The 27,879-nt window shown below is 40.4% G+C and overlaps 2 protein-coding genes across 4 annotated transcripts; one reads left to right on the top strand and one right to left on the bottom strand.

The window, feature by feature from the left end:
• Positions 1–513: 513 nt before the first annotated feature.
• tbcd (tubulin folding cofactor D) lies at positions 514–27,790 on the bottom strand. Of its 2 annotated transcripts, none has more exons than XM_084925766.1 (39): positions 27,144–27,790; positions 27,000–27,050; positions 26,816–26,913; positions 26,591–26,692; positions 26,332–26,478; positions 25,615–25,670; positions 24,111–24,243; positions 23,448–23,493; positions 21,677–21,809; positions 21,442–21,584; positions 21,281–21,341; positions 21,054–21,128; positions 20,855–20,949; positions 16,213–16,369; positions 11,313–11,370; positions 11,196–11,225; positions 10,760–10,845; positions 9,689–9,769; positions 9,516–9,589; positions 9,257–9,374; positions 7,706–7,766; positions 7,588–7,610; positions 7,468–7,499; positions 7,317–7,379; positions 7,158–7,234; positions 6,793–6,874; positions 6,572–6,690; positions 6,383–6,474; positions 5,900–6,040; positions 4,951–5,034; positions 4,553–4,711; positions 4,244–4,382; positions 2,249–2,370; positions 2,078–2,155; positions 1,901–1,987; positions 1,725–1,812; positions 891–1,000; positions 727–811; positions 514–640 (listed from the first exon to the last, which is right to left on the bottom strand). In XM_084925766.1, the coding sequence occupies exons 1-39, from the start codon at positions 27,328–27,330 to the stop codon at positions 617–619; spliced, it is 3,597 nt and encodes a 1,198-aa protein (XP_084781892.1). In that variant the 5' UTR covers positions 27,331–27,790; the 3' UTR covers positions 514–616. The 2 variants fall into 2 exon arrangements, with proteins under 2 accessions (XP_084781892.1, XP_084781893.1); XM_084925767.1 differs by having other exon boundaries at positions 514–637.
• On the top strand, positions 16,805–20,794 carry znf750 (zinc finger protein 750). 2 transcript variants are annotated; one of them, XM_084925774.1, is made up of 3 exons: positions 16,806–17,076; positions 18,597–19,862; positions 19,969–20,793. In XM_084925774.1, the coding sequence occupies exons 2-3, from the start codon at positions 18,604–18,606 to the stop codon at positions 20,498–20,500; spliced, it is 1,791 nt and encodes a 596-aa protein (XP_084781900.1). In that variant the 5' UTR covers positions 16,806–17,076; positions 18,597–18,603; the 3' UTR covers positions 20,501–20,793. The 2 variants fall into 2 exon arrangements, with proteins under 2 accessions (XP_084781901.1, XP_084781900.1); XM_084925775.1 differs by having other exon boundaries at positions 16,805–19,862; positions 19,969–20,794.
• Positions 27,791–27,879: the final 89 nt, after the last annotated feature.

Raw genomic sequence — 27,879 nt, 5'->3', positions numbered from 1 at the left:
TCATATTATACACAGCACAAAAAAATGTAATGCAATATAGTGATTACCAGCTTAGGGAGTTTCTACACTGTGTGACTCGCAATCAGAAGCACGTAATTTGAAAATAATGCAACAATTCTATCTTTGTGAAGGAAGGTGTCGGACACAATGTGGCTACTATCAGCCTCTGATGACAAAGGCTCTGTACCACAGAGCACCAGGGAGGCTCTGCTATCAGGCCCCGAGACTCCTCTAGCCCTTGGCACTTCCACCGATGCAGAAAAAGTAGGTCTGCGTAGGCCTCAGTGAGATTCCACGGTGTGTGCCAACATGGCTAAATGAAAACATCCCCCTGGAGTGTACGCAAACTACAGTTTAAGTTTCATCTATCTGTGTCATTCCAGGTGCAGATTACAAGTAAACAGCTCTACTGAAACCAAAGTGACATTAGGCTGTAACCAGAACGCACACAAAGTGATAGAGATATAACCTTTATGCAGGTGTGTCTTAGTAATAACAACACAACAAATCAAGTAATTTCTTTCATACATTTATTGTATTTCGACTGTTTCCATGTGTTTTATTGGCAGACGGAAGGGCTACCTGACACGGGGTGTTCTTCATTTCCTGTGAGTGATCAGGAAACCTGGACAGGGCCCTGCTGATTAAAGACAGCAGTTAGGATCAACTCAATTCAATTTGTTTGCCTTGTGCTCTAAACTCTCAATAATTACGCTAAATGGTTACCTTTGTAACTGGTTGTGGCCTGGGGACTCCTAACCAGTTGCAAAGCTGATTCCTATGTGGCCGAACTGTGGCAAGGTCGCTTTCCCTGGAAAGGAGCATGGCAACGTTTTACATACTGCTTATAGTCAGTTTATTTAACAGCTGCCCCCAGTATGACTACTTACCAGTTAGTGTCACTTAGCAAAGTCATGGCATCATCCAACACCTCTGGATCAACAACATCATCGTAGGTCAGAAGCATCTCATACATCTGGCTGGCTGTGGTCTTTCTTATCTACAGTTGTGAGAAATACAAATTAGAACAAGAGTCAAGAGCTATTCCAGCAATCAGCTATGCTTGATCCGAACATATAAACTGAGAACTAGACATGTTTTGACCTGATCACAATAATCATCACCCTGCATGTGTCCAAAGCCACATGCATATCAATTCATCCATTCATTAAAAGCGAGCACGTTATGCTCACATTTATTTTTATTCTTGGACTCTATTTGAGTAGCTTCGCATGATTCACAGTCCAAAAGGATTCATGTATCTAATACTGGCTTCAGTGCAGCTCTGTTGATACACTGTCTGGAGGAAAAAAAGCTGTTTTAGCTCCTCTTGCTTTGAGGCCCCTTCCTTCTGATAGGTTGCCTCTCACAAACAAAAGCTTTGATCAGCAGGTGGGTGGGGCTTATGTGCTCACTGCCAGGGCTTTTCAGAGCAGAAGAAACTAGAAACTGTGTTTAGAGAAGTCTGAAAGCCAATTGTGCACTCTGTAACAGCGTGACAAAATAAGGAAAAGCACAATAGGTCCCCTTTAGTCCACTCAAAAATACAACGTGATGGGGCTCTAGTTTTCCTTAGAGCTGGCTATAAATATACAAAAAATATAAACAAAGCTGAATGTACAGTAATTAGGTGTTGAGATCTTTCCACCTGAAAGAAACTGTTGATCAAAAAAACCCAACAATCCTGCTTCAAGGATAGCGGTGCACTCTCCAAGTAAACCTACCACAGGAAATGAATGGCAGAGCAGCAGCAGCAGCTGGGACAAAACCTTCTTTCTCACCTCACCTTGGAACTGGATCAGCCCACATAAACTGGGAAACACAAACCGGCATAGTCAACATACTTTTAGCTTTAGCGATTTGCATCATGTGTGCATTTATCAGTGAGACAGAGACTTACACTGATATACATGCTCGCAGCTTGGAAATGTCTTTGGACTTCTTGAATTCTTTGCAAAGGGCCAAAAGGTCCACACAGAACGGATGACTAAGAAAACACAGGCAGAAAAAGTTTAACTCTGACAAACATCCACATTTAGTTTAATACAAAGAAAGAAAAACAAATGACAGCACTCACTTCTCTTGCGTGGTGAATATTTCGAAGCAGCTGTTAGCAAGAATCTGATTGAGCATCTTAAGAAAGGAAACGGACACTCTAAAAGGAAAAGAAAAGAGAATATATGCAGCTTTTACAAGTGTAATGTACTGAAAACAGGACAGATAAAAAAAGCCTCACGTCATCACGTACCTGTCATTGTGAAGATTGTCTCTGAAGATCCTCAGCAACGTTTCTCCAAATTGTCCCAGAGCAGCACTATCGCTCTGAATCAATTTCAGATGGTCAAACAGAGACTGGGAAGAGAAATGCACCTAAACAGAAACAGAAGAAACTAGTAAATATATATAAAAAAATAAATAAAGTGTTATTGTAAAACAGTATGATGTCACAGTGAAGATGAAGTCTGAGCTTTTTGTATATAAAACTACATCATTTTAATTGATCATACATAATAACACCTAAGTTTTGGCCACTGTAAGGTCCGTGTCTATAGTTTAATGCTTGTTCCAAATGGAAAAAGTGTCTCATGGTGTTTAAGAGACAATAAATTCAATAAGACAGGACAGATTGACAACCCAAGAGTACGTGTACATGCAGTACAAAAACACTGCCGTGTTACGACTCTTTTCCTGTCATTCAAAGGCAAAGGTAGGAAATGTAAATAGAAAAAAAACTGAGAAAAAACAGAAACCTGGACTGTAACATTAAAGTTACTGAGAAGTTATTGCTGAGCGAGTGCAAACTTGAGGAGCCTGGGAAAGAAAAGCATCAGATATTATCAGACCACAGTGAAGAAAGTGTCAAATCTTGACATTTGCAAGATAGCAACATAATATAGTTGCACAATGCCCTATAAACAGAGTTACTAAGAAACTCTTGGCTGAAAATCTCATCCACATTAATGCACATATATACACATTATAATAACAGTTTTTATGTTTCAGTGGTTAATTTTACACCTCCAACTTTTTCTGTTGTGTGGCTGCTCTTTTTCAGGGTCATGTGGGCCAACTACGTCCACACAATTCCTGGAAAGTTGGTAGATGCTCCATGTCTCTCTGGCCTGTGTGAATATGTGCCTGTGGTGTGAGAACAGTATTCTTGGCCCATGGATTGATGCAGTCTTGGCTCAGTTTCCTAAATGCAACCCTGTGCAAACATATCACTACTTCTCATCTCTGAGGATGTATCTGCAGTAAAAACCACTGGAAGACCAGGACGAGAGCCTGATTGTCTCTTGGGGAATATATTTAGGCCACCACTGGAAGACAAGTTTGACTTTACTGGCCTCACTGCTGCTATTACAAGCATTAAACTTATTTTCTTTAGTACATCTATAAACACTAAAAGCTAAGAAATAACCTAACTGGCTCCAATTTTTGTGTGCAAGTTCTCCTCCGAGTGATTGGTTTTAACAGGTTAAGTCATAACAGATGAAGGGGGGAAACTTGATCAACCCCAGCTGAGCCTCCCGACTGATGTTGAGTAAATATTGGGACAGGAAATTAGCTAAACTCCAGATACAACCTATGGGATGTTCCCATTTGGAATCTGTAGGTAAGTCTGACTCACGCTTGGCCATAAAAAAGACAAGACGTAATCAGGTGGAAATGAGTAACACAGCTGGTGTCTATGATTCGATGGACTGCCGTAAAGGCAGGTGTTATAAGTCAGACACGAGATCAGAGTGCATCAGACTGATAGCTCCCCCTGCTGGTCTAAACTCAACCGGAGTATCAACACACAAATCTTATTGTGTGTTGATCTTATTGTGGGATGTTTAATGCTGAAAAGTACATTTCTATAATAAGCCACTGCTTTATTCTACGCACAGATATCATTAAACATCTACTGGACTTCATTAAAAACACAAAAGCCCACAATAAGAGGTGCTAAATTTGTCCCTCTTTTCTGAGACGACTGAGTTCTTTAACATCTACCGGATGATGTCTTTTGAGTCTGTGTTAGCCAGTGCGATCCCCTTTGCTGTGGGAGCAGACTCAGGGTAGTGGACAGCCACAGAAGCAGGAAATCATTCCTACCGGTGATCAAACTTTACAGCTCAATAGGTGAAAAACTCCACAACCCTAAATCACTCACTGCCAACCTTTTAGACGTTTACAGATTAAAACCATCTGCACATAATAATGTAAAGATTTGACAATATTCAACTTCTCCACCTACTGTGGACTCTGTGATTCCTCCCACAGACACGGTGAGCCCCAGCAGGGTGTGGTACTGATACTCCAACAATCCCAGCAGCTGGGCGATATACTTGAAAGCGTGAGATGGAGCATTCCAGTTCAGAGTGGTTGTGGTCTCACTGAAACACAGAGCAAATGGGTCACAGATCAGCATATAAAGCTGTCATCTATGAAACACTGTTAAACTGCATGTGCATGTGCCAAAACCGACCAAACACAAAAGGCTGGTTAAAATTATATCAATTATTAAAGCTCCTAAAGCTACTGGTTAACTGCGGTAGTGACTCACATGGGGAAAATGCCCAACAGCTCCTCTCGGTGGGGAATGTGAGGTACTACAGGATCTGTACTGTGAAGGAGGTGAAGGAAGATGGTGCCAGCGTGGGCTCTGTAGCGATCAATCTTCTCGGCAGATTGCTGGGCCAGGCAGCACATCATACATTTCACCCTACATACATTAGTGTGAAATAAAGACAATGAGCACTATCACTATTCTCTCACAGTTGTGTTTATACAAGTTTTGCTGCCATCAAGACTTAAGAAAAAAGAGCTTGAACTACAAGAAGCTCAAAGGCAACATTGGATATAATTTATATGACAACAATAAACAGTAAAAGTAAAGTTGGAGAGCCTAGAACATACAGAAAAAAACAGAACATATTTAAATAATTAAAGATTCGTACTCACATGTCTGCTGAAAGGATTTCTGGAGCACTGCTAGCCACCAGCATAGTCACATCTTTCAGAGTAGTCATTGCCGCCTCTCTGACCCTGAGCAGGTGACACACACAGTATATTTAAATGGCATGGGCTTGAATAAACCCCACCACTTTCTATTAAAACTATCAATCCATTTCTTTTTTTTTTAAGGTAATCTAAATGGACTGGAACTTATATAGTCGTTTTCTACTCCATCTGGGCACTCAAAGCGCTTTATACTACATGCCTGATTCACTCTTACTCATTCAATCACTTTTTTTTTCTATGCTTACCTGCTTTCTATCTAATGTTACACACATTCACCCTCTGATGGATTCATCAGAGAGCAATTTGGGGTTAGTATCTTGTCCAAGGGATCAAACCACCAACCTTCCAGTCAGTTTTTGAACTGCTCTACCTCCTGAGCTACAGCCACATAAACAACAGAAGACCGTTGCAGTTTTACAGGATTCGGCAGTTTTACAGTCAAATTAGTTTCATGGCTAAAGGGCACAATTTGTTTATGTGAAATGCTGATCAGGGTGTTCATTCAAAACTTAAACACAAGCAACTTGTGAATTCTTGATTATATATGATGAAAATAAGGGAAGGACTGTCTTCATTCAGTGTTATTACGAAAGAAAAAAAAAAAGATTGCAGGTAAACAAGGAAGAAAAGCGATTCAAGAGAAAGAAAGAAGGAAATAACAAGATTACTAGACAGTGTAAAAGCAAGCAGCCCATCCCATGTTGGAGACAAGTGACAAGCCTGGTGACATTCCAGGCGTGTCGGTAACCGTGGCCTGGAGCTACCTGTGAGATGGGCACGTCCCTTTGTGGACGGACAGAAGAAGACCAAACGTCTCAATGGGGAAGAATTCTTCCTCCCCGAGGCGGTTAAAAGAACATATGTGCCTTTGAGGAGCAATTTCACTCACCAGGCCCCGACATCCCCTCTGCTGTCGGTTGTGTAATCGACCATACTGGAGAGGAGAGTGCCATACACCTCATCTACATTCGCAGAGCACAGGGTAGAGTCCGGAGAGCCTTCAGCACAAGCGCCTGCTTTCACACTCACTCTGGTGGAGAAAATGAAAAACAGTTTGCAAATCAAAACATAATTTAAAAGGACAACGAGAAATATACATGAACCACAGCAAAGAAATTTAATTTGAATTTTGAGGAAAGATGCTATCAGAGAAATGGCCTGACATGCCCTTCAGGTCCTGCAGGTATAGTCGGCCAATTGTTTATTTTAGCACCACTGTCTACATATCCACGTGTTTAAACTAGCAGGCAAAGAGCCGAGGACAGACAAGCAAACATAACAGTGCACAAATACACACCAAAGAAACAACAGGGTAGAAAAAAATGTAGATAGAAGATGAGAAGTCAATAAGCGTGTGCATATGAATACTCACTGAGCTATTGATGTGATTGCATCTCTCCTCGCCTCAGTAAAAGTCCCTTCCTTCTGGGTTTCAGCGCACATCTGCCGAAGGCCTTCAATGATCTATCACAAACACACAAACCAATTTATACCTAAAATGCAGAGACAGCTAGATGGAAAACGGCTTGAAAATGAAAGTGTGGACACACTTCAAACACACCTGCTTCAATTTGCCATGGATCATAAATTTTGGCAGACAGCCGAGGGCCAGGGCAGATCCGCAACGAGTGAGCATCTGTGGGTTGTTAAGCCCTTCAGTGTACTGAGACACCAGAGCATCTAAACATGTAAGGACACGGACATGTTACAGACATTAACCAAATCATACAGATGAAATCCATATTTGGTTATAGAATAATGAGAAAACCATAGCTAAGCTACCTTGCATTTGTGGGTCAGCCTGGCCTGGACTGGCCTGGTAGTACTCCTCACACAAGGCAGACAAGGCTGATACAAGTGCAGCCTGCAGACACAGGAAAGCGAAGGCCAGAGAGTAGAAAACAGAAAATAGTCCACAAATAAACAAATGGTGACAGTATTTGATTCCACAGCTTTGAAAATGACCAAACTAGTACACACTCTGGTGGAGCAGCCACTTTACCTTATACTACAGATACCTGTGTTTTGCTCTATTGATTGGTTACAATAAACAGATATAACTGACGTATAAAAATGAGCATCATCATTCTCACTGGTTCCTGGAATGACCTCAACATTAGAGAAGAATGAAAAGGCATTAAGCTTACCATAATGGCATCCTTTGCTCCACTAGAAACAAGATGAAGAGTCTTTATGGTGTCGTCTATAATCCACTGCCAGCCAGCTGTAACATAATACATACTGTTAGCTGTGATGCTGGAAAAAAAAGAAAAGCAAAACCTCAGTGCTGTAAAGAACTGCCTTACTGATGATGGGGTCGTTCTTGAAAGGCATTTTGGACAGGGACAGCTTTTCTATAAGACTACAAACTGTGAAAAAATAAAAAACCAAACAATCAGGAATCGTCAGCATGTCATGCAACTATTTTTGAAATTCCAACTTTGCATGTAAACTTACTTGCTGGTCTCATCAGCTCTCCACCAAAGCCCCTATGTAACAAAATAAACATAATTGTAATACGAGTAATATATTACTGATCTGCCATATTGCAAAGTTAAACAGATTATTTCAGCATACCTGTACTGTTTTCGGTCATGTAGCTGAAAGTGGGCCAACAAATTTAAATGAGCAAGAAGAGCAAAGTTTGTTTAATTTGAAGTTAATCTTGAAACTATTTTTAAGTTCATGCAATTACCATTTGGTGAATGTTCTTTAAAGCATCCACACATTCTGGAGAAATCATGTCCACCACAGTCCTATGGGACAAATACAAGCCCGATTTTAATAGTGCCATCATTTAATGTGCCAAAGGCTTACAGGGCACTGTCAAAGCACACTGCTAAAACAATTACATGGACACTTTGAAGACACATCAAATCGTTATGGGTTATCTATATTGATAAGGACTCAGTAATGTGTTAGTAACAAAAAGATGCCGCATTCAGGGAGTCCATTTTACTGAAATTTGTATGGCCCGATGTGCTTCCATGCATGCCTGACAACATCAGGGCATGCTTCTAATGAGATGACAGATAGAGTCCTGGGGGAATCTCGTCCCTGATTTGAATCAGGGCATCACTGAGATCTTGTACTACCTGGTGGCATCAGATTGACCAAAATATAATGTGCCAAAGGTGCTCTACTGGATTTAGGTCAGGTGATTGTGGGGGCCAGTCAAGGGTATCATCGTCCTCCGGGAACTGCCTGGACACATGAGGTCGGACATTCTTGTCCACCAGGAGAATGCCAGGACCCAAAGCGCCAGTATAGGGTCTGGCAATGAGTCCAAGAATTTCATCCTGATACTTAATGGCAGTCAGTGTGCTGTTGGCTAGCCTGTAGAGGTCTGTGCATCCCTCCATAGATATGTCTCCCCAAACCATCAATGACACACCACCATATGCTGAATGATGTCACAGGAATCAATATTTTCCTTGGCTTCTCCAGATCCATTCAACGTCTGTCATGTGTGCTCAGGGTGAACCTGCTCTAATCTGTGAAAAGCACACGGCGGTGGTCCTGCCAAATCTGGTATTTTATAGCAAATGCTAATTGGGCTACGAGCACGGGGTGCTACAGGCTGTAAGGCCCTTAGGCCAGCCTTATGAAGGCTTTTTCTCATTGTTTTGTCAGAGATATTCACACTAGTGGCCTGCTGGAGGTCATTTTATAGGGCTCTGGTAGTGCTCATTTTCTTCCTTCTTACACAAGCAGATAGGAGGAGCAGATATCAGTCCTGTTAAGGGGTTAACGACCTTCTACGACGCTGTCCAGCTCTCTTACAGTAACTGTCTGCCTCCTGGAAACTCCTCCATGCTCCTGAGACTGTGCTGGGTGATATAGTAAATCCTTCGCCAGTGGCACATATTGATGCGCCATCCTGGAGGACTACCAGTGAAACCTCTGCAAGGTCCAGTGAGGTATGGCCTCATGCTAGCAGTAGTGACACTTAAACTAGCAAAATGTAGAAGTGGCCTGTAAAACCATTCCTGTGTTGGGGGTTGTGTCATTGTTTCCCCTCTAGTGCGCCTGTTGTTAATTTAATTAACACCAAAGCATGAGAATCAAACCAACAACCCCCTCTGCTACTTAAACGACCACTTTAATATGCCAGAAGTTTAACTGACTTAATGCTTTACTCTGATTAAAAAGTGTTTTTAACCCGTGTATATTAAGGTTTAAAAAGAAGTTTCAGTTCTAGACCAACCCTGGTTAATGCTACTTTTATTGTGTATATAAAGCCTACCTGTTGGTTTGAAGGCCCACTTTGTACAGAGCATGTGTGATCTGCCCGCAAGCCAGGATGGCTCCATGCCGGCCATGGAGATCAATACCCACGGCCATTTTCAACAGCTGCGGTAAAACTGAAACCGAGCAGGGAGGGGGAGTATAAAATTTCCACTCTTTATTTTTAATTGAAGGTTTCATTCAGTTTCATAAAGCATTTAGCAGTTGAACTAAAAGACAAACATTGACTGAGAAACAGGTAGGGTGACATTGTTTACCTGTTGCTGCCATATAATCAGGCACTTGAGGCGTCAAGTTGTGGAGAGCTTTAGTGGCAAGCTCTCGAATCATACTGCAAAATACATACACAAATATAAATAGATAAATAAATAAGTGAAAACAAAACAGTGTCCTTTTCACATTTGGCAGCATTATTAATGCAAGTACTTACCCATCCCAGTGGTTGATCTTCATAGCTACTAAATGGTCGATCATTGATTTGGTGTACTCTGGGAAACCTGCTATATAGACACTTTGAGACAAGTAATAAAAAAAATAACAACACACATAACAGTTTTATGCATGTTTTGGTAACCAATAAAATGCAAACATCAATTTAGCCACACTTAAATCACATCTGCTATCACTGTGCTATGTTCCTTCCTCGTTCTGTATTCATTCATGCCCTGGGGCTAGCATCTTTATTCGTTTTCACCGCTTAAATGTTTACTATGTTGGTGACACATTCCTGCCAAAGGTGCAGATTCTTGTAAAGGGTAAAGTTTTTCTGCACTGGCTTCAATATACACTTTATCAAATGTGTATGTGTATATACTGGGTTATAATATTAAGATTTTTGGTGCCATTACAACTCAGTTACCTTAACCCAAGGTCATGTGATGATGTGATGATGGACTGTACACTTTATGTAAAAGGTTAATTTGAAGCAAGTGAAGAATGGAGCCCGTTGACATAGCAAAGATGAGGTATGCTCGTGTTATGGCAACTTGTCAATCACAAGGTAGCCACTCCCTGAAGCATGCCATGGTTTACTGTCTATTTCACTCTGAATAAGACTGCAGTCCACACAAAGACCAGTTTGCTGTATTGAAAAGGTCTTGAAACTGATTAATCAAGAAATAAGGAAAGTGTTTACTATAGTATAAAATGGAAAAAAGTGTAATTTTCTTATAGACATAATAAAGTGTGACCTTATTTTGTCATCAGTCACAGAAGAATCCAGGATTATGACATTTCTGGACAGGTTTCTCTTTTTAGAGTGGGATGCAGGGTCTATCTTCTAGAGAGAGAGTACACCACACACTTTTGGCCCGAATGATTTTTTTCTTGCTTGTCACTTATAGTGAGATAAGATATTTTTAATTAGGGACAACACACATAAACAGTAATGTTAGGAAAAACTGAGATTTAATTCTCTGCTGTGCCAGTGTGAAAAGAAAATGTATTACCTGTTTCCAACATTTATTTTTTAGGCTACTGTGATTTGTGCAGTGTTTCTTACCTGATGTTCAGGTAGCAGTTGTTGAGATTACCAACTGCATAGTAGTCTGCTGTTGTTAAGATGTCAATACCATGAGGAAATGTCCCCTATCGAGACACAAGAAACCAAGAAAGTGCTGAGATGTTTCTACTGCATTTCATTAATTAAAGGTTGCTCATATTATTAAACACTGAGCTCATGATTATGAGATAGAAAACACACAGTTAGGTTCCAAATTCAAGAAACGATCTCACAGAGTTATTGCTTGAGGTCTACTTGCAAATCAAGCTTTTGCTGGTGCCCTGCAGCCATACTGGGAGGCTATTTCTTTACTTAAAAGGTTCTAACTAACAAGGCAAGTTTGAGCATGAGCTAGATATTTGGCAACAAATAAGCTTCAAATCACAGCGATTCTGTTAGTCACAATGTTCATGTAGTCAATACTGAGGTCACAAACCTGTCTGCCGACATTCTCCTGGAAGGCAGCCTGGGACAAAAAGAGACAAAATGAACTCCTGTCCTGTAACTGTATGTCTTAGTTAGGAAAGCATGGGATGTCGAAAAGAGAACTTACAGATGCAGCTCTGCGGCAGTTAACATTTCGATCAAACACAGCTGTGATCAGCAAAGCACTGCAGAAAGACACAAAGTATGTGTTAAATACATTCAACTGCCACCAAACGTGTTGGAGAAGGTAATAACTTTTTCTTGTCACAGGGCGTTAAGTAAAGATGAATCAGCCTTCTTGTACTTTGTTGTTATCATTTTTCTGCTTGACAGATACTTCAATTTTAGAAAATTCTGTAGTTAACGCTTAAATACAGTTTTTATGCATATGGAATTAAAAATATACTAATATAAATGTTAGACTGCCCCATTCCTGTGAAATTAACCTCAATCTTCACCAACAGTGTACAGATTCTTATGAGCGCACAGATGAGTCAGATGCTAGGTTTCAATTACATCATTATTGCAAACTGTGATTGTGAACCACAGATTCTCAGCACAGACGCTAAACCATAATATGATCAAGCATGACTGCCTTCTGACCTAAATATCCCCACACCACGTTTAAGTGGGGGCCAACCTGTGAGAGGCTGAGACTGACTGCTGTTGTCCTTTTTCCCTTCATGTACCCAGCTTCAGCAAGATCCCAGCATGGAGATTTACCAGCTGCCCAATTTGGCTATGCTAACTGCCCTCACCCTGAGGGTTTAGAAAACAAACTTCCTGACATAAAGGTTACTCTAAATTACTTTTACCACTGCTACAATTAGTATATAGTTTATTTATTTAAGTTAGTAAGAATACAAGTGCATGAGTGTGCCCCCAAGCCACTGACAAAAGTGAGTTTTCTGTAAATGTCATCAAGCTTTGATGAATAGAGCAGGAACCAGCTTGTCTTAGCATTACTGCCAAACGGCGACCGAAACCTACAACAGCAGGCGAAACCTGGCAGTCCTGTAGGCTAGAGAAAGGGAGGGTGTTGTCGCGACTGCTGATGATAATTTGCAGGGGTTCAAACTGACACTGCAGAGCTGGTCTGCACAGTCACAGGCCACAGGTCCATACATGCACACCAAGAAAAAGAGCTCAAGGATGAGATAAACCGTTACTATTAACAAAGACTGAACGCACGTCAATGGGTGAAGTCGTACTTCTCTGCATGGTTGCTCATTAGATGGGAAAATCTCCCGATCTTGGTTTTTATTTTTAGAGCTAGTTCTGATTTTAAAGTGAGGCATATAAAACATTTTACTCAACAATTACCGTCTGTTAATGCTCATGTAAAAACAAACAAACAAACAAAGATTTCAGTACTTCTTTCCATGCCCGCATGAGCATGCTGCATGCAAATGAAGTCTTAACTAAATGCCTGCAGTTTAACATAGTGGCTGCTGCAGCAACATGAGGGCAAAACATGCAGAAAGAAATGCAGGTCTAATAGAGATATTGCAGTCTAAGGTAACAGAACATAAAAATCATTTTTATAAATTTGATGAGGACTGTAAGAAAAGACCAGATTTTGGTTCCTTGTTTTTCTAAAATAAATTTCCCTTCATGCTGCACCAGGGTTAAAAAATACTGAGATAAACCTTTCTGCACCAAACCTATAAACCTTCTGTTTTTCAGTCAAACACTAAAACAGAGCAAAATGTGCTCTTTAGTAGATATGCTAGATAATACTCCAAATGTCAACGTCTGGCAAACCAGGAATGCAGATCTTTAGATACTGGATCTCATTTCAAAACCGAAATGTAATATAAAAAGTTCTATGTAAAAAAAAAAGGACTATAGCCTTTATTTAGCATATAAAGCCCATGTTGTGCATTTGCTTTAAAAACAACAAAAAACAAAGTACTTTTCCCACCCACTGCCTCAGACAATTGGAGCTTTACTGAATCTATTTGATTTTTACAACATAAAAACCCGAACTTGTAGCCTATTCTAAATTGAACACATGAAAACATTATCAAATGGGGATGTATGTTGCCTGTGTGGGGACATGCAAGACTAGGGATGGGTATTGATAAGATTTCCACGATTCCGATTCCATTTTCGATTCTGTTTAATGATTCGATTCTTTTATCGATTCTTTTAAAAAAAAGGAGAACACTAAGGTCGAATAGCTAAGAACTTTGTTTTATATCTTCTCTTCGAACAAGATAGAAATTTAGGAGTAACATGGCCTTACAAACCCGACAGTGAGATCTTAAGAGATCCACAGCCTACGGCTCTTCAATGGGGTGTCACAGGGTCCCCAGGAAAAAAAATTGTAAATGTAAAATAATAAAATAAATATTCTTCTGTAGCAAAAACAAAGTATAATATAAATTATTCAGTAGCAATTACACAAGAATATCCAGTAATGTCCCTGCCTACAATTAAACACATTCACTTACCGAAAATCGTGGGCATCTGCTGTGGCAAATGGGTGCAAGCCTTTTACCACAAACTTAGTCACTGCTCGGTGACATTCGTCTATCCTGGCCTGAAAGGAGACGCTACCGGTAAACTGCAGCGACAACTGCCAGCATCTAAGCCAGTCAGACGCTGTCTGTCTCTCTCATCATGGTCACCTAAATGCACAGTAATGGCAGGTTTTGTGATAAGGCAGATCGCGCAAACATAATATGCACTGTTGTTGATTATTTACCTGCCGCATTAATGGGAGAGGACGTGCTGCTGGGTTGAGATTCACGAGTCCGGAGCGGAATTAAAAACACGACATTCATTTAAGGTTATCGGATTTTTTTTGCATATTCGTAGTGTTTCCTCCCTTAAATGAAATATCGACTTTGCAAGTATTGCAAGTTGCCCCGTTGTCATCCGTTCTCGTAAAGTATAACCAAACTTTTGAGCGTTTGAGCCGCTTACGCGCCGTGTTTCCTGCCAGGTAAATGACGTTCCGCAACGTGGTGACGTCATTCGGGGCGACTGGAATCGATAAGGGAATCGTTTGCAAAAATGGCAAACAATTCCAAGGAATTGAAACAGTGGGAACCGGTTCTCAACAAGAACCGGGTTTCGATACCCATCCCTATGTAAAAACACCTTGCAGTTTCTATGCAAATTGTAATGATAATGTCACTCCTAACAGCTGCAATCAAATGATTTGACTGATTACTTGACATGTCACGTTATGCACCGATCTCTTGATTTCAGCTGGTTCTTTGCAAAGGAGGAGGATAAATGCTGACTTGTCTTGAATATTAACCCGCAGCAAGGTACTGAAGGAATCTAATGAAACTGGAGATAATTCTGTAAGTAATTATTTCGCATTTTACTAGTGGAAGAATGATAATAGTTTTCCTCTGGGGAAATGAGATTTGTTATACATTTCTATAACAAGTGAAATTTCCCCTTTGGTCCACAGATGGGCTTAAGATTCACTCCTATGTGCAGTGTTGGGCAAGTTACTTTGAAAAAGTAATTAATTATAGTTACTAGTTACTTCTTCAAAAAAGTAACTGAGTTAGTAACTGAGTTACAATATTCTAAAAGTAATTAATTACTTGAAAAGTAACTATTGCCTTACTTTAAAAGAAATAATAAAAAAATGTAACCCTCTGGGGTCCAGGGTATAATTGGCCATTTTTCACTACTTTTGATGTTTCCTCTACATTTCACCGTTAAAAACGATTTACTTTGTCTTGATTGGTATCATTGTTTTTCAGCACAACCTCACGTGTTTGAATTTACAGTTATGTTTTCATTTTGACATACTGTATTAACACAATTGATCTAAAATCAGACAAAAAACATAAATTCCAAGTAGAAAAGGTCTTTTACTGTAACAACCACAAACATGTTTATTTAATCATATTTCATAACTTTAAATGCAAATATAAATTGCCAGTTTTAAAATCATATGCACAAGTTTTGCAAACAACAACAAAGTTATTTGCAGCCATTTACCTTTTACCCTTTTTTAAATAACCATTTCAAACTATTTACAGAACAATCAGCTGTTCTGCATTCAATAAGATGCCACACAAATTATATGTGCCACTCCAAAAAAAATCATTTCTGTCCACTATAAAGGAGAACATCACAGCCTGATACCTGGAGACAGCAGTCACCCCATTGCTCTGACACACAACACAAAACTATCCACAACACTACACACTAACTACACAAGACAACACATTAACTACACACTCCAAACACGCTAAATGTCACAAATCTCTCACATCTCAAAACTGGCTCTCTCTGTTTTTCTGCTGTCTCTCTCTCTCTCTCTCTCTCTCGCCATCACTCCTAAAACTTCCCCCTATTCGTAAACAACCAAATGTCAGGTTGCCATATCATTTTTTGATTGGTTGACATGGCGCATTTTTCCACCAACTCGAAAGAGGTGTTTTTTGTTTGTTTGTTTGGTCATAAGCAGAGAGTGCTTGCTAGCGCTGTCCTTAGACAGTAAACGTGACGAAACTATTGAGGAAAAATGCGTATATATTGTTTATCATGACTCTGGTTTTACGTGGCCTATCAACACAATTTAAAAACTGGTATATATCACCTTGTTACTTTGTCATCTTGAAGTGGTCATGTGATTGGGTTACCACGACTACTTTATTCTTCCTCAGTCAAACAGCACTCATGCGATTGTTTTGCCCCCTTAGCTCCAGGTGTTGTGCAAAGAAGTGATCGTCGGGCAGAAAGTGATTGCCGCCCGCGGGAGCGCGCGCCGCTGCTTAAAGCTGTAGCGCCCAGATTACTTACAGCTACTTCCGTGCAACTGATTATAGGTGCTGTAAGCTAAACACAGCTTCAACCATCTGTTTGTTGAAAAATAGTAACGCGACCGCTCCGCATTTTCTTGTTAGTAACGGTAACAGCGTTGTAACGACAGGAACAGTAATTAGTTAGATTACTCGTTACTGAAAAAAAGTAACACCGTTACTTGTAACGCCGTTATTCCCATCATTGCCTATGTGTAGCAGTGTTTCGTGTGTATAAGGGAAGGTTACCTGGCAATCTGAGTGACAAAAGGTTTGAGCTCCTTGGGTTCATAAGCCCTCGCAAAAGACCAGCAGACGTAGCAGGCAGCATCACGCACATTGGAACCAACACTGCACGCTCCTCTCTTTTCCTCGTAGATTAGGGACTTGATAATGAGTGGCACAACTGCAAGCAGACACCGCAGTGAGATGAAAAGTTGTCAGAAATGTCCAAAATATATATTACATAAACTGCATGAAATGTTTTTGGTAAGCAAAGATCACTACTTTATCTTCACAAAGCTTGACTTTTGCAATTCCAGATTAAAGGAGAGTAATACAACATGAAAATAAGCTAGCACCAGTTCATAAGACTTTTCAAGGTCAGATTATGAACAATATAGTAAGTGCATGTTATTTAGGATGATTATCAAAATAAATCTGTTTCATAATAACAGAACATTTGTTTTAACAGAACATAAAAAGGACTAATAGGAGAATAAATGGCCCGCCTGCTATTAAACTTTATTTAAAACTTCATATACATTTTTTGTTCAGTTGGAACCAAAAAGAGGAAGAAGGATTGCAAACCCCGCCCCCCCCCCACATGTAAATCATTGCTTGAGGCTTGACTAATACCAGGTACATCAGTGTTGCCCGAGGGCCTTGCTGTTTAGATGAAAGCTCCACCCACAGGTGAGACAACTCCTCAGAGATAGAAACTCACCACACAACAAATATCAAACACATTCATGATCACACACACGTTCACCCACTCTGAACTCTGAGCACGCACCGACGGAGGTGTCCTGACCAGAAAGTGCCGTGCGGCGTGAAGCGTGGAGCAGCCCACTGGATAAAGAGGATAAGATACTGACCCTTTGGCTAGAGAAGGTAGGGTTTGTTTTGTTTTTTTCTTTTTTTGTCTTTCTTTTATTAACACTAAACTTATTTTCAGCACTCTATCAAAGCATTTCTGTGCCAATGGATAAGACTGACTGTGATTTGTAATGGTGTTTCTAACCATTTTTATTGGCTGCATTTAAGGGTAGGGATAACTGTGCACCTGCTACCTCTTGATCCCTGCTCAGGCTGCAGTAACTGAGCCACAGGTAAATATCTGAGCTCTGCAGACAACCTTTTAATCAGGTCTAAAATACTTATTTAGACAGCAGACAGACGGCCTTCTTTAAAGAATATCATCTTTAAAAAACTAAAATTACCTGATCTCACTCCATCCAGATTTATTTAAAAAAACAAGTAAGTTTAGATCCTTTATTTTATTTTTTGCTTTTGTTTTTTTAAAGCTGTATTATAATGAAAATAAAGACTTGTTATAAGAAGACTTTCGAAAGACTTTTACTTCTTAAGAAGGGAGTGGTTTTGCATGCTACCACAGTTGGACAGAAACTCGAGTGGCAACTTCTTGCAACAGCGCATGACAAGCAGGTTCCTCTGAGTCCGCCCACCAACACTGAACTTACAGCTTTAGGTGATGATTCGTTTCAGAAGCCTGACGTGCTACAGATGCCATCCTCGTTTGCAGACTTACTAATTGCTGATATTGTTCAGCTAGCGTGAGCGCTGTATCACAAGAAAAACCATTAAACAATTACTTCCAATACTCATGCGTCTCCTGAGCTGGTGAGCTCATCAAGTGATAAATTCATCCCACAGGTGTAGTCATGGGAAGCAGGTGGCTGGTGGTTCCCATGCCGACAGCGCAGAGTTTAGTAGATTGAGAGAGAGAGAGGGAGTGAGCTTGTCTCTACATGCCCTCGAGGTTTGTGCTAGAGAGTGTGTAGTCTAACTGTCTAGTGGATTAGCGACTCTCTAACATTAGAGGCGTGATGAGCAAAGCAATCGCAAAACCGACTGCCGAGTGAAAGTGCGAAACATGTGGAGGTGTTTGCAGGCTGCCGTCAATCAACCAAAACGAAACTAGGACAGAACTGCATCTATGCAAACGTGTGGCAACTTTTTTGCATATGGTAGGCTACTTTACATATTTGAGTATATTTCTGTTTGGTGTCCAAAGCACTGTGAAGTAACAGCTGCAGAAATACATTAGCCCGAGGGCTCGGTGTTTTGTGCAGCTAGAGATTTTCTGGCTGAGCAGCTGAAGAAACACTCACTGAAAAATCAACCACTTTTTACGGTAACCAGTCAAACAACTTGAGCAGGCTCATTACTTGACAGCAAGCTTGGGAATCTGGTACAGAGTAGGGATGGGCATTTGGATGGATTTACTGGCCATCGGCAACTGGCCTAGTCCATTGACAGTTGTGACTTTTTTTGTAAGACGGGTGTGCTTTGTTTTTTTTGCCGATTTATTTATTTAGAATAGAGGTACTTCAGTAAAATCTAAACCATTACTAAATCCCCAACTATGGCACGCTATACTCTTCTTTCAGAATCAAGATGGAGACTGTTCAAGAACGCAAGCCAAAAAGACCCCACTATATTCCCCGACCACCAGGCAAGCCTTTCAAGTACCAGTGCTTCCAGTGCCCGTTCACCTGCAACGAAAAGTCCCATCTTTTCAACCATATGAAATACAACTTGTGTGAAAACTCCATCTCCCTCGTATCACAGAAAAGTGGGCAAACAGCTAGACAGATGAAGGCAATGGCAAAAGCAATCCCTCCTAAAACTAAGGATTTAACAAATGCCCAACCAGCAGTTCAGAACAACACTACGGAGAAGCAGGGAGCTGAAGAGAAGAAAGCTGAGAGCACAGATGACACAGAAAAGGTCGATGTAGGGTGTGACAGCCCAGTCATCAAGGACAGTCAGAGTGCAGCAAATCCAAATATGGTTTCAGAGACACAGAGCACGGAGAGCAACGAGGAAAAGGATCAGACGCGCCCATCTGCCTTCTCGCCTGTCACACCCAACCGTGACGGAGCAGAAGCTTTCAAGACACCTGTGAAGCAGACCGAGGATTTGCAAGCTCCTGTTCCCACTTTCAACCACCCACGCTTCCCATGGGGCACGGTTTCATCATCCATTCCCTTAAAATCATTCGTGCCTCTCTTGGTTCCCGAATATTCTCCTTATCTCCAGCCTGATCGGCCCCTATATCCACCTTACTATCTTCCAGGAAATCACCATGTGAATGAGCCAAACTCTCCTTCCTTTCAGGCAGATTTTCTGGATCCCCAGAGGCCTATGGTACAACAACCAGTGACTCCAGCTAACACTTCCCCATTTCCCTCTTTCCCATACAGGTACTGCCATCCTCTTCACCCAGGGCACCCTCTGCCTTACACTCTGTACAGACCCCACGAGCTTCCTATGCCAATTGCAGGACACAGATATATTCCTTTGGATATGTATGGCCCAACTTTTGGCCATAAAGACTATGACTTGTACATACATTCACGTGCCAGTCTGAACCACCCACACACTTCTACACAAGCAGAGAGCCACCACGGGCAAAGTGGAGACAAGGCAACAAGGCTGAGTCCCAAAGAGGGCAGCTCAGCTCTGGGATCCCCTGACAGACCCAGCCAAGCTCACATCATCCAGCGAGACATCGAGGTGCTGCAGTACACCAACATCAGTGAGTCACAGATCGGCCCACAACTAGGAAACGCGTCTACAGCGGTGCAACCCATCAAAAATGACTTAAGACCAGAGGAGTGTGCAGAAATGTCAGCTCAGCACGTAGACAGAGGGTAAGCAAAATTCAAAATTTTGGATGTATTAATTTTAAAAAAGTTTCTGTTTCTATTATTGTATTGTTATGTTGTGTACATTATGGTTTTGGCCTTTCCATTTCAGATTAGCTGAGAACAGCAGATTTTCCTTCATGTCTGATTCTGATCCACATCCTGAAACTTCATCAGAGCGTCATGAAGTCAACAGCACAGATGATATGGCTCCCCTCAACCTCTCAACAAGAAACCAAGACAAGGAAAAAATTCAGTCTGTCGACAGACTGAGCTGCTCAGACACAATGAAATCAACAGAGCATGAGTCGCCCCTGAACCTCAGCCTCAGAACTTCTCAGTCCATTGAAAAGCTGGATGAAGAGCCTTGTGACCAGAGGCAGACTGCAGCTCTGGCACTCTGTCAGCTAGCCATTGCAAGCTCTGCAGCGTCTTCACGTGACTTCAGTACTATAGACGAGCCCTCGACAGATTCCACAGAAGCTAAAAGTCCTGTTTATCAAGAGAAGAGCAAACAAACGACCAGGGCCAAGGCAACAGCCATGAAAAGACCACACAGTGGAAAGGCTGAAAACAAATGCCATAAACCCAAGAGAGTAAAAGCGCCCGGACGGGTTCTGAGGAGGAGATCTCGTTGCTGCTAACAACTAAACTCTGACTGTAATAAGGACTATCTCTGATCTAAAGTCTAAAAGCCTCATTGATAATGGACTTCTTATTGTATTGATTTAGCACTGAAAGATTTGACTGTTTTAGCCAATAGCACTGCTACAAGGTTAAAAATGTAAAATGTTACACTGTTCTTTTTTTTTAATCTCAGAAATGACTTGAAAAGATGATGAGCAAATTTTGCAAGTTTTCTAAAAGTTGAACAATTTTGTAAAGCAGACAACTGTAAATGTCATGTCATATGTATAAAGATGCTTAATAAAATAATAAAAGTTGTTTACAGTAGTCTGTGTATCATACATTAAGTATTGAGATATTAAATCACCTACCATCTGTCAGTCTGGAAGGCAGCAGCAGTCCTCTTCTACCCAGTTCAGCAAGTGCCAGGCAGCCTCCATGCCAAGCGTTGTCTGTTTCCTGTAAGCTTCAGGATCCAAACACATGCAAAGCATATCAAAACGCAGAACATTGCCCCTCTATGAGGGGTAAGTAGCAGAGAGAGCTGAAATGCCCCAAGCATGAATGTACCTGAAGCAGTCCAGCACTGATCCAACCACCTCATCTGCCAGCTCCTTGGGAAGCCTTCCAGTCACCCTCCCAATGCTGAAGGGTTAAACAACATAGATTACTGTAACACAACAACTCTTTCTCATGATCTGCTTTTGAAATGTCAAAATACCAAAGACAGGCAGCAACATGGATGCGTTTTTATAAACAGTTCAGGTTTTTCAAGTGTCATATAAAAGGTTTGTTACCCCTTTGCTGCAGACCAGCGCACGATTGTTTCCTTATCTTTCAGTCCCAATAGCAGATGTTCTGTAGAATAACATGCAAATCAGATTTTTTTTATTTTATTATTATTTTTAAATCTTTTGTAAGGACAAACATTTTAAATTAATTGGAGGCAGAAACTTACCAATGACAGTCTCCACTTCCTCGGGAATGTCGTAGTCTTCCTCCTGTTCTTTTGTCTCCACTTCAGAGGTCGCACCAGTACTGTCTGCAGCCGATTGGGACATGGAAAGGTTTGCTGCTAAGGATCGGCTGCCTCTCTGATACCTGAAAATTTTGCATATTACAAAAAAGCACACACACAAAATGCATTTCTGTGTTTCTGCTTATTTTAAAAACTAGCTGGTACTAAATCTGACCTCCAAGCGGCCAAACGGGGCTTTAAAAAGGTAAGGCCGAGCCTCTGGGTTAATTTGACACCAAGCTTCCTCAGCATGGCCTCGCTGCTCTCTGACAGATGCTTCTTTTCCAGACACTGTAGAACTGCAGGAGCTGAGGAAATTTATTTATTAAATTTATTACATGAGCGAACACACAGGAATATATAAAGTTTGTGGAAATTAATACTTAGATTGAAATATTTTCCAGGTAGTGAAGCTATTAAACAATTAGTTAAACAACAATCACATGCCAGTTATACAAGAGACAGCATGTCAGTGATATACTGAGAGGTATTTTCATATATAGGAAGACTTAGCTATCAATGACTATAGAGAGGTAACAGTTAAAATGTAAGTATGTCCTTAATCCCCAAAATGTTGGGATGTTGTATACAATGCAAATAAGAGAGAATTCAATGATTTATAATTCTCATAAACCCATATTTTATTCACAGCAGAACATAGAAAATTTTAAAAATGTTTAAAATGAGACATTTTACCATTTCTAGAAAAATAAAATATTACTTCATTTTCAATTTAATGGCAGCGACATGTCTCAGAAAAGTTGATATGGGGTCAAGGGAGCTGGAAAAGTAAGTGGTACTAAAGAAAACAGCTGGAGGAACATTTTACATCTAATTACGTTTTACAGAGGCAGTTTCTGAGAAGTAAAGATGGGCCGAGGTTCCCCAGTCTACCGAAGGCTTCATCTGCAAAATGTGGAACAATTTCAGAATAATATTCCTTAACGTAAAATTTCAAAAGCTTTGAATATCTCATCATCTGCAGTCTACATAATATCATCAAAACATTCACAAAATATGGAGAAATCTCATGAAAAGAATGCTCATGATTTTCAGACCATGAGGTGACACTAACACCAGAATCATGATTAAAAACAGGTGTGATTCAGGCATTGAAATCCCTTCACGGGCTCAGGAAGGCTTCCAAATGATTATCTGAAAACAGCTCATAGAAGAGTCTGGGTACTGAACTGGCCCGCTTGACCTTTCACCACTTGAAAACAGATGGTGGATCATGAAACAAAAGATAGCACAAAGAAGGCGCAGGACCAGTTGAGCAGCTAGAATCCTATACCAGACAAGGATGGGAAAACATTCCTCTCCTAAAACTTCAGCAACTGGGCTCGTTAATTCCAAGACATTTAAAAGGGGGGATGCCACAGAGTGGTAAACATCATCCTGTTCCAACCTTTTAGAGGAGTGTTGATACCATCAAATTCAAAATTTCTTCGTTGTGAACAAAATACAGGTTTATGAATCATTGAATTCTGTTTTTGTTTACGTTTCACAGTGTTCCACACTTTTGGGAATTGAGGTTGCCAATTCCCCAAACTGTGCAAATGCATCACAATAATGAACTACAAATGTAAAATAAATAAATAAATCTCAAGCTCCAGTGATTCTTTTTATTTATTTATTTTTGTCCCCAAAATGAGACTGTAGAGCAGGGGTAGGCAACTCCAGGCCTCGAGAGCCGATGTCCTGCAGGTTTTAGATGTGTCCTTGATCCAACACAGCTGATTCAAATGGCTAAATTACCTCCTCAACTTGTCTTGAAGTTCTCCAGAGGCCTGGGAATGAACTAATGATTTGATTCAGGTGTGTTGACACAGGGTGATGCCTAAAACCTGCAGGACACCGGCACTTGAGGCCTGGAGTTGCCTACCCCTGCTGTAGAGCAAAGTCTTGCTTCTTACTTTGTGCATGAACAAAGAAAAGGAACCTACCATACTGCAAGAGGTCATCTCGTTTTCCATGCTTGAAGAGCTTTGCCTGTAACATAGTTTGTTTTTTTTAATGCAGCTGGTACATAGCTGCACTTTTAAGCATCTCCCATTAACCACAAAAACATGTAAGCTTGAGTTCTGAAGTCTTGAGACTAAATGCACAGAGCCAGTTTTGAATGCCCTAAGCAACACCTTGGCTCCAGGTTCATTTAGCAAACATTAAGTGCAAAGCGACGCTTTTTAAAAACATGCTATACAAGTTTACGTGCCAATTATACAACATCCATGTGCATGCTTGTGGGATCCATTAGATCACCTTAGATTAGACAAAGTGATCTAAACGTAGCTTATCAATGAAGGTGTAACATGGGAAAAAACGTCTGTTGTCTTAAAAAAAAAAAAACAAGAAACATTTTGCTTAAATCATTAGATGAAATTGAATTAAGTCACTTGAAGCAAGGGATCCCACACACGCAGCAGGTGCATAACACACCTGCTAAAAGCACACAGGCTATTGTGTGAAGCATACCAGTCATGTCAGCTCTTGTAAGTCCCCCTCGACAGGTTTTTATACACACAGACTACACTGTCTTCAAACACACATACACACACAGACAAGTATGCACACAACATACAGGCTTGAGTTTGAGTGCATATGTTTACCAGAGACTGCAGAGCACCATCCAACACCACAATGTTTCTTAATGATTGATCATTGGTCTGGGATATAGTGGTTAGATTCCAGTCCAAAAAGTCTCCGAGGCGCTTCTGTTTCACATCAGGGCGAGTCATAAACCTGCAGAGTCATGTAAAATAAGACAACACCATGAAAGACCAAATCGCTGACACTAAATATAACAAGAGCAATCTTGCCCTCTACTGGATAAAGACCTGATTACAGATCAATAGTTTTAAATTGTTTGTTGGAATTTACTTAGAACGAATTTACTTAGAATCTGAGATATATTTGTAACCAGAGGCAAAATGCTTTAGTAATGATCTTGTATGGTTTTCAGTTAAAAACATATTTTCACAAACATAAAGGTGCAAAATTAAAAACATCGTAACTCTGTTTTTTAGCTTAGCTTTGAAGCAACACACTGTAAAATAATTAAGATTATGGTCATTTGAAAAATACCCTGGTTTCCACTAGACTGAAAGTGACTATGATGTCAGCAGCACCTGAAACACACACCATATCTTAAATCTAATACTGCATGCTACACTCTCCACTCCAACACACAGATGTCTAATGGAACAAATACCAGAAATAATTTATTAAACAGCAGGGGGAAACATTATTAGATCATAAAAAACTAAGTTTAAAATAAAGTCCATAAGAATTTGAACAATGTAAATCACTAAAAAGATTTTAAGTCAAAGAATCAACATGTGGTTGAACTGCAGACTTTCAAGTTTAACTCAAGGGCTTTGACAGAAATATTGCCTCAACAATATTACTACACTCTGCTCAGATTCAACCAAATGCAGGTGCATATATCACACCCAATGCTAATGATAAGCTTGCTATGAGCGAAATCCATGCGGCCATTAGCAAACAACAACCTGTACACCCTGAGGCTGCATTTATTGTAGCAGGTGACTTCAACCACTCCAACCTAAAGACAGTATTAGCTAAATTTTATCAACATGTCTCCTGCCACACAAGAGGGGACAACACAGGACCATGTGTATACAATTGCAATTCTTTTTCTGATAACATATTTTATTCTGTTATATATAGTATTTTATTCTATTCTATAGTATATAGTATCTTATTCTTATTATCTTGTCCTACTCCAGTGTTTTTCTTAATTTTTGCTACTGTAACTTTAGACTGATCACTTTCTGCTGTGGTACAACAAATTTTCCATGTGTGGGACTAATAAAGATTATCCTTATCCTATCCTATTGCTGGAGCCTACACAGTAACGCCCCTCCCCCACCTGGGACAGTCTGATCACCTTTCTTTGTTTCTCCCCCGAATATTCACCGCTCATCAACCGTGTGAAACCATTAGTGAAGACAATCTAAGTGTGGCCAATGGGAGTAGGTTATGTACTCCACGACAGATTTAAAAACATGGACTGGAGCATGTTTACCTCTCAGGTATGTTACTAAAAACACTGTTTAACTTTAAGTGTCTGTGTGGTATTTGTCCACTTACTTTGATACCAATACAGATGCAGCATTTCTTGCACTGTCGCTCACAACTAGATAAGACTGTGGAAGAAAAAAATAGTGTGATTATTCATACTGTTTAAAAATACCCAAACACATACTGTATTATGCAAATTCGAAAAAATTGACAAAAATCTTAAATGAGAAGATTAAATCTAGTGCCAATATCACACTGCTGGATTTTCTTGTTAAGGAATCTCTGGTGGATCAGTTTGTACAGGAAGGCATATATATCATCAAAAATCAAGCCGCAACCACTACATAGCGACTCCCAAAGTGTGGGCCGGGACCCCTGGCGGGATGCAAAGGTACTGTAGTAATAGAAATTCACTTTAAAATTACTCACAGGTATGTACAGTTAAATATTTCTATAAAATTAGTTTATGTATATAAAAAACTGGTAATATGAGATGGTTTACTCCTTATTCTGACCTAATTTCACTACTCTTGCACTGAAGTTTGTGTCTCAGTGGAAGGTGGGTCACACATTGGCCTTAGCACTTTACATATGACTGAGTAGCATTAGCTATCTATAACCAACAGCCTTTGTTATGTTTTTTAAATAAGTTTTTCAAGGAAACACATCACTTTCTTTTTTATTTATTTTGGCCTACTTATTTATTTAAGTAGGCCACAGCACTCTTGACTTCGGCAATGGCTGTGCCAAAACATAAAAACATCATATCACGTTGGTATAACTAACCTTGGCAATAGCTAGAATGCGATCCATGGTAGGCTCTCTAGCCTTACCACCATCTGACTCGAGGTGGCCATCCAGACGAGAAAGATCAAAGGGTATGAGGCAGGTCATAGACAGCCATAACAACAACATGTACCGAGTTTCCCAAGTCTGGAACAAGTAAATAAATAAAGATCAAAACAATATACACTATTGCTATAGGCATATGTAACTGATGCATCAGTGTGAAGCTATTATTTTTCCCTTTAAACTAAAGCCTCACCTCAGAGTCACTGGGATCCTGTCTGGACATCAGGTCCAGAACTGGCTGGACATCGGCCACCTCATGAGGAAAAAGCTGCATGAAAATTTTATAGCCTCTGACCTAACCAGAAATAAACAAACAACGTGCAGGATTAGTGAATCTGCTGCATAAGACATGCGTGAGTGCAATCACATTGCGGCTTTTATTCAGTGCAGCCAGGAGGTTTTTAATGAGAAAACTGACCTTGCAGATTACGTAGAGGAATTTGAAACACAAATGAACCAACGAAGGTGGAGACTTTTCACTCCTTATGAAGTCCAGTATCATATTTAACATCCATTCTAAAATAAAAAAAGGAACAAAATAAGGAAGGAAGTGTTTTTATAAACTGAGTGATTTTACTTGTAAATTAGCTGTTGTAGTGTACCTAGATGAGGGTCCAGCAGATGAGGCTGCTCTTGATATCTGTTCATTATTACTGCAAGGAGAAATTAGCAGACCATCACGTCTCCAAACTAATCACTTAAAATTGCTTATCTTGGGGAAGCTGATTTATTTGTGACCGTCTCACCTAGGAACCTCTCTGTAGTAGACTCCCTTGGCCCCAGGTCTCCGTGGACCTCCGGCAGGCTGGAGATGAGGGCTGTGGTCTCGCCTCTCTCACTGAAGCTGCCCAGCACACAAGTCTGGACAATAGCGTCCGCCTCTCCTCCTCCTTCACCACCGGAAAACCCATTCTCCGTCTCCGATAGAGCCATTCTCGCAGACCTTTAGCACGAGTATCTGTTGCAAGTTATGACAGGTTAGCTAGCTAATATTAGCATTTGTGCCAACAAATAAAAGTGGAAAAGTGGAAATTATTCCTGGAAACTGGTGAATTTAATTAAAACATATACTGATAAGATGCGTAGGAGGTTCAGAGAGTATACGCGCGAAATATGGCAGCTCTCAAAATTACATAAACTTCACTGGAAACAACTATTGTTGATGTCTATAAAGATGCAGCTAGCTGTTGTAGTCATACCCCGCCCCGGTACGGCAAGCGAGATGGCTCACGTGGTTAACAGGGGCGGAAAGAAAAGTCCCAGGTCACGTGTTCTCTAGGCCGTATTAACGCAGGATATGTTTACTAACCATTTACTAAACAGTTATTTGGGCTGCTGTGAAGTTGACCTAATGATGAAACATTTCTATCCAAATGGGAGTGTTTTTCTTTTCCATGCCTCCATTCACAGGGAATTAAGGTGTGTAAATCTAGTGTGTAAAGGTTTTCACACTAGATAAATAACAAATTCAGCAGGTCTGGA

Source organism: Perissodus microlepis, chromosome 4 (genome assembly GCF_051167445.1).
Source record: "Perissodus microlepis isolate ML-2025 ecotype Zambia chromosome 4, ASM5116744v1, whole genome shotgun sequence".
NCBI classification, from domain to species: Eukaryota; Metazoa; Chordata; class Actinopteri; order Cichliformes; family Cichlidae; genus Perissodus; species Perissodus microlepis.
This window is presented reverse-complemented; position numbering and strand designations above follow the sequence as displayed.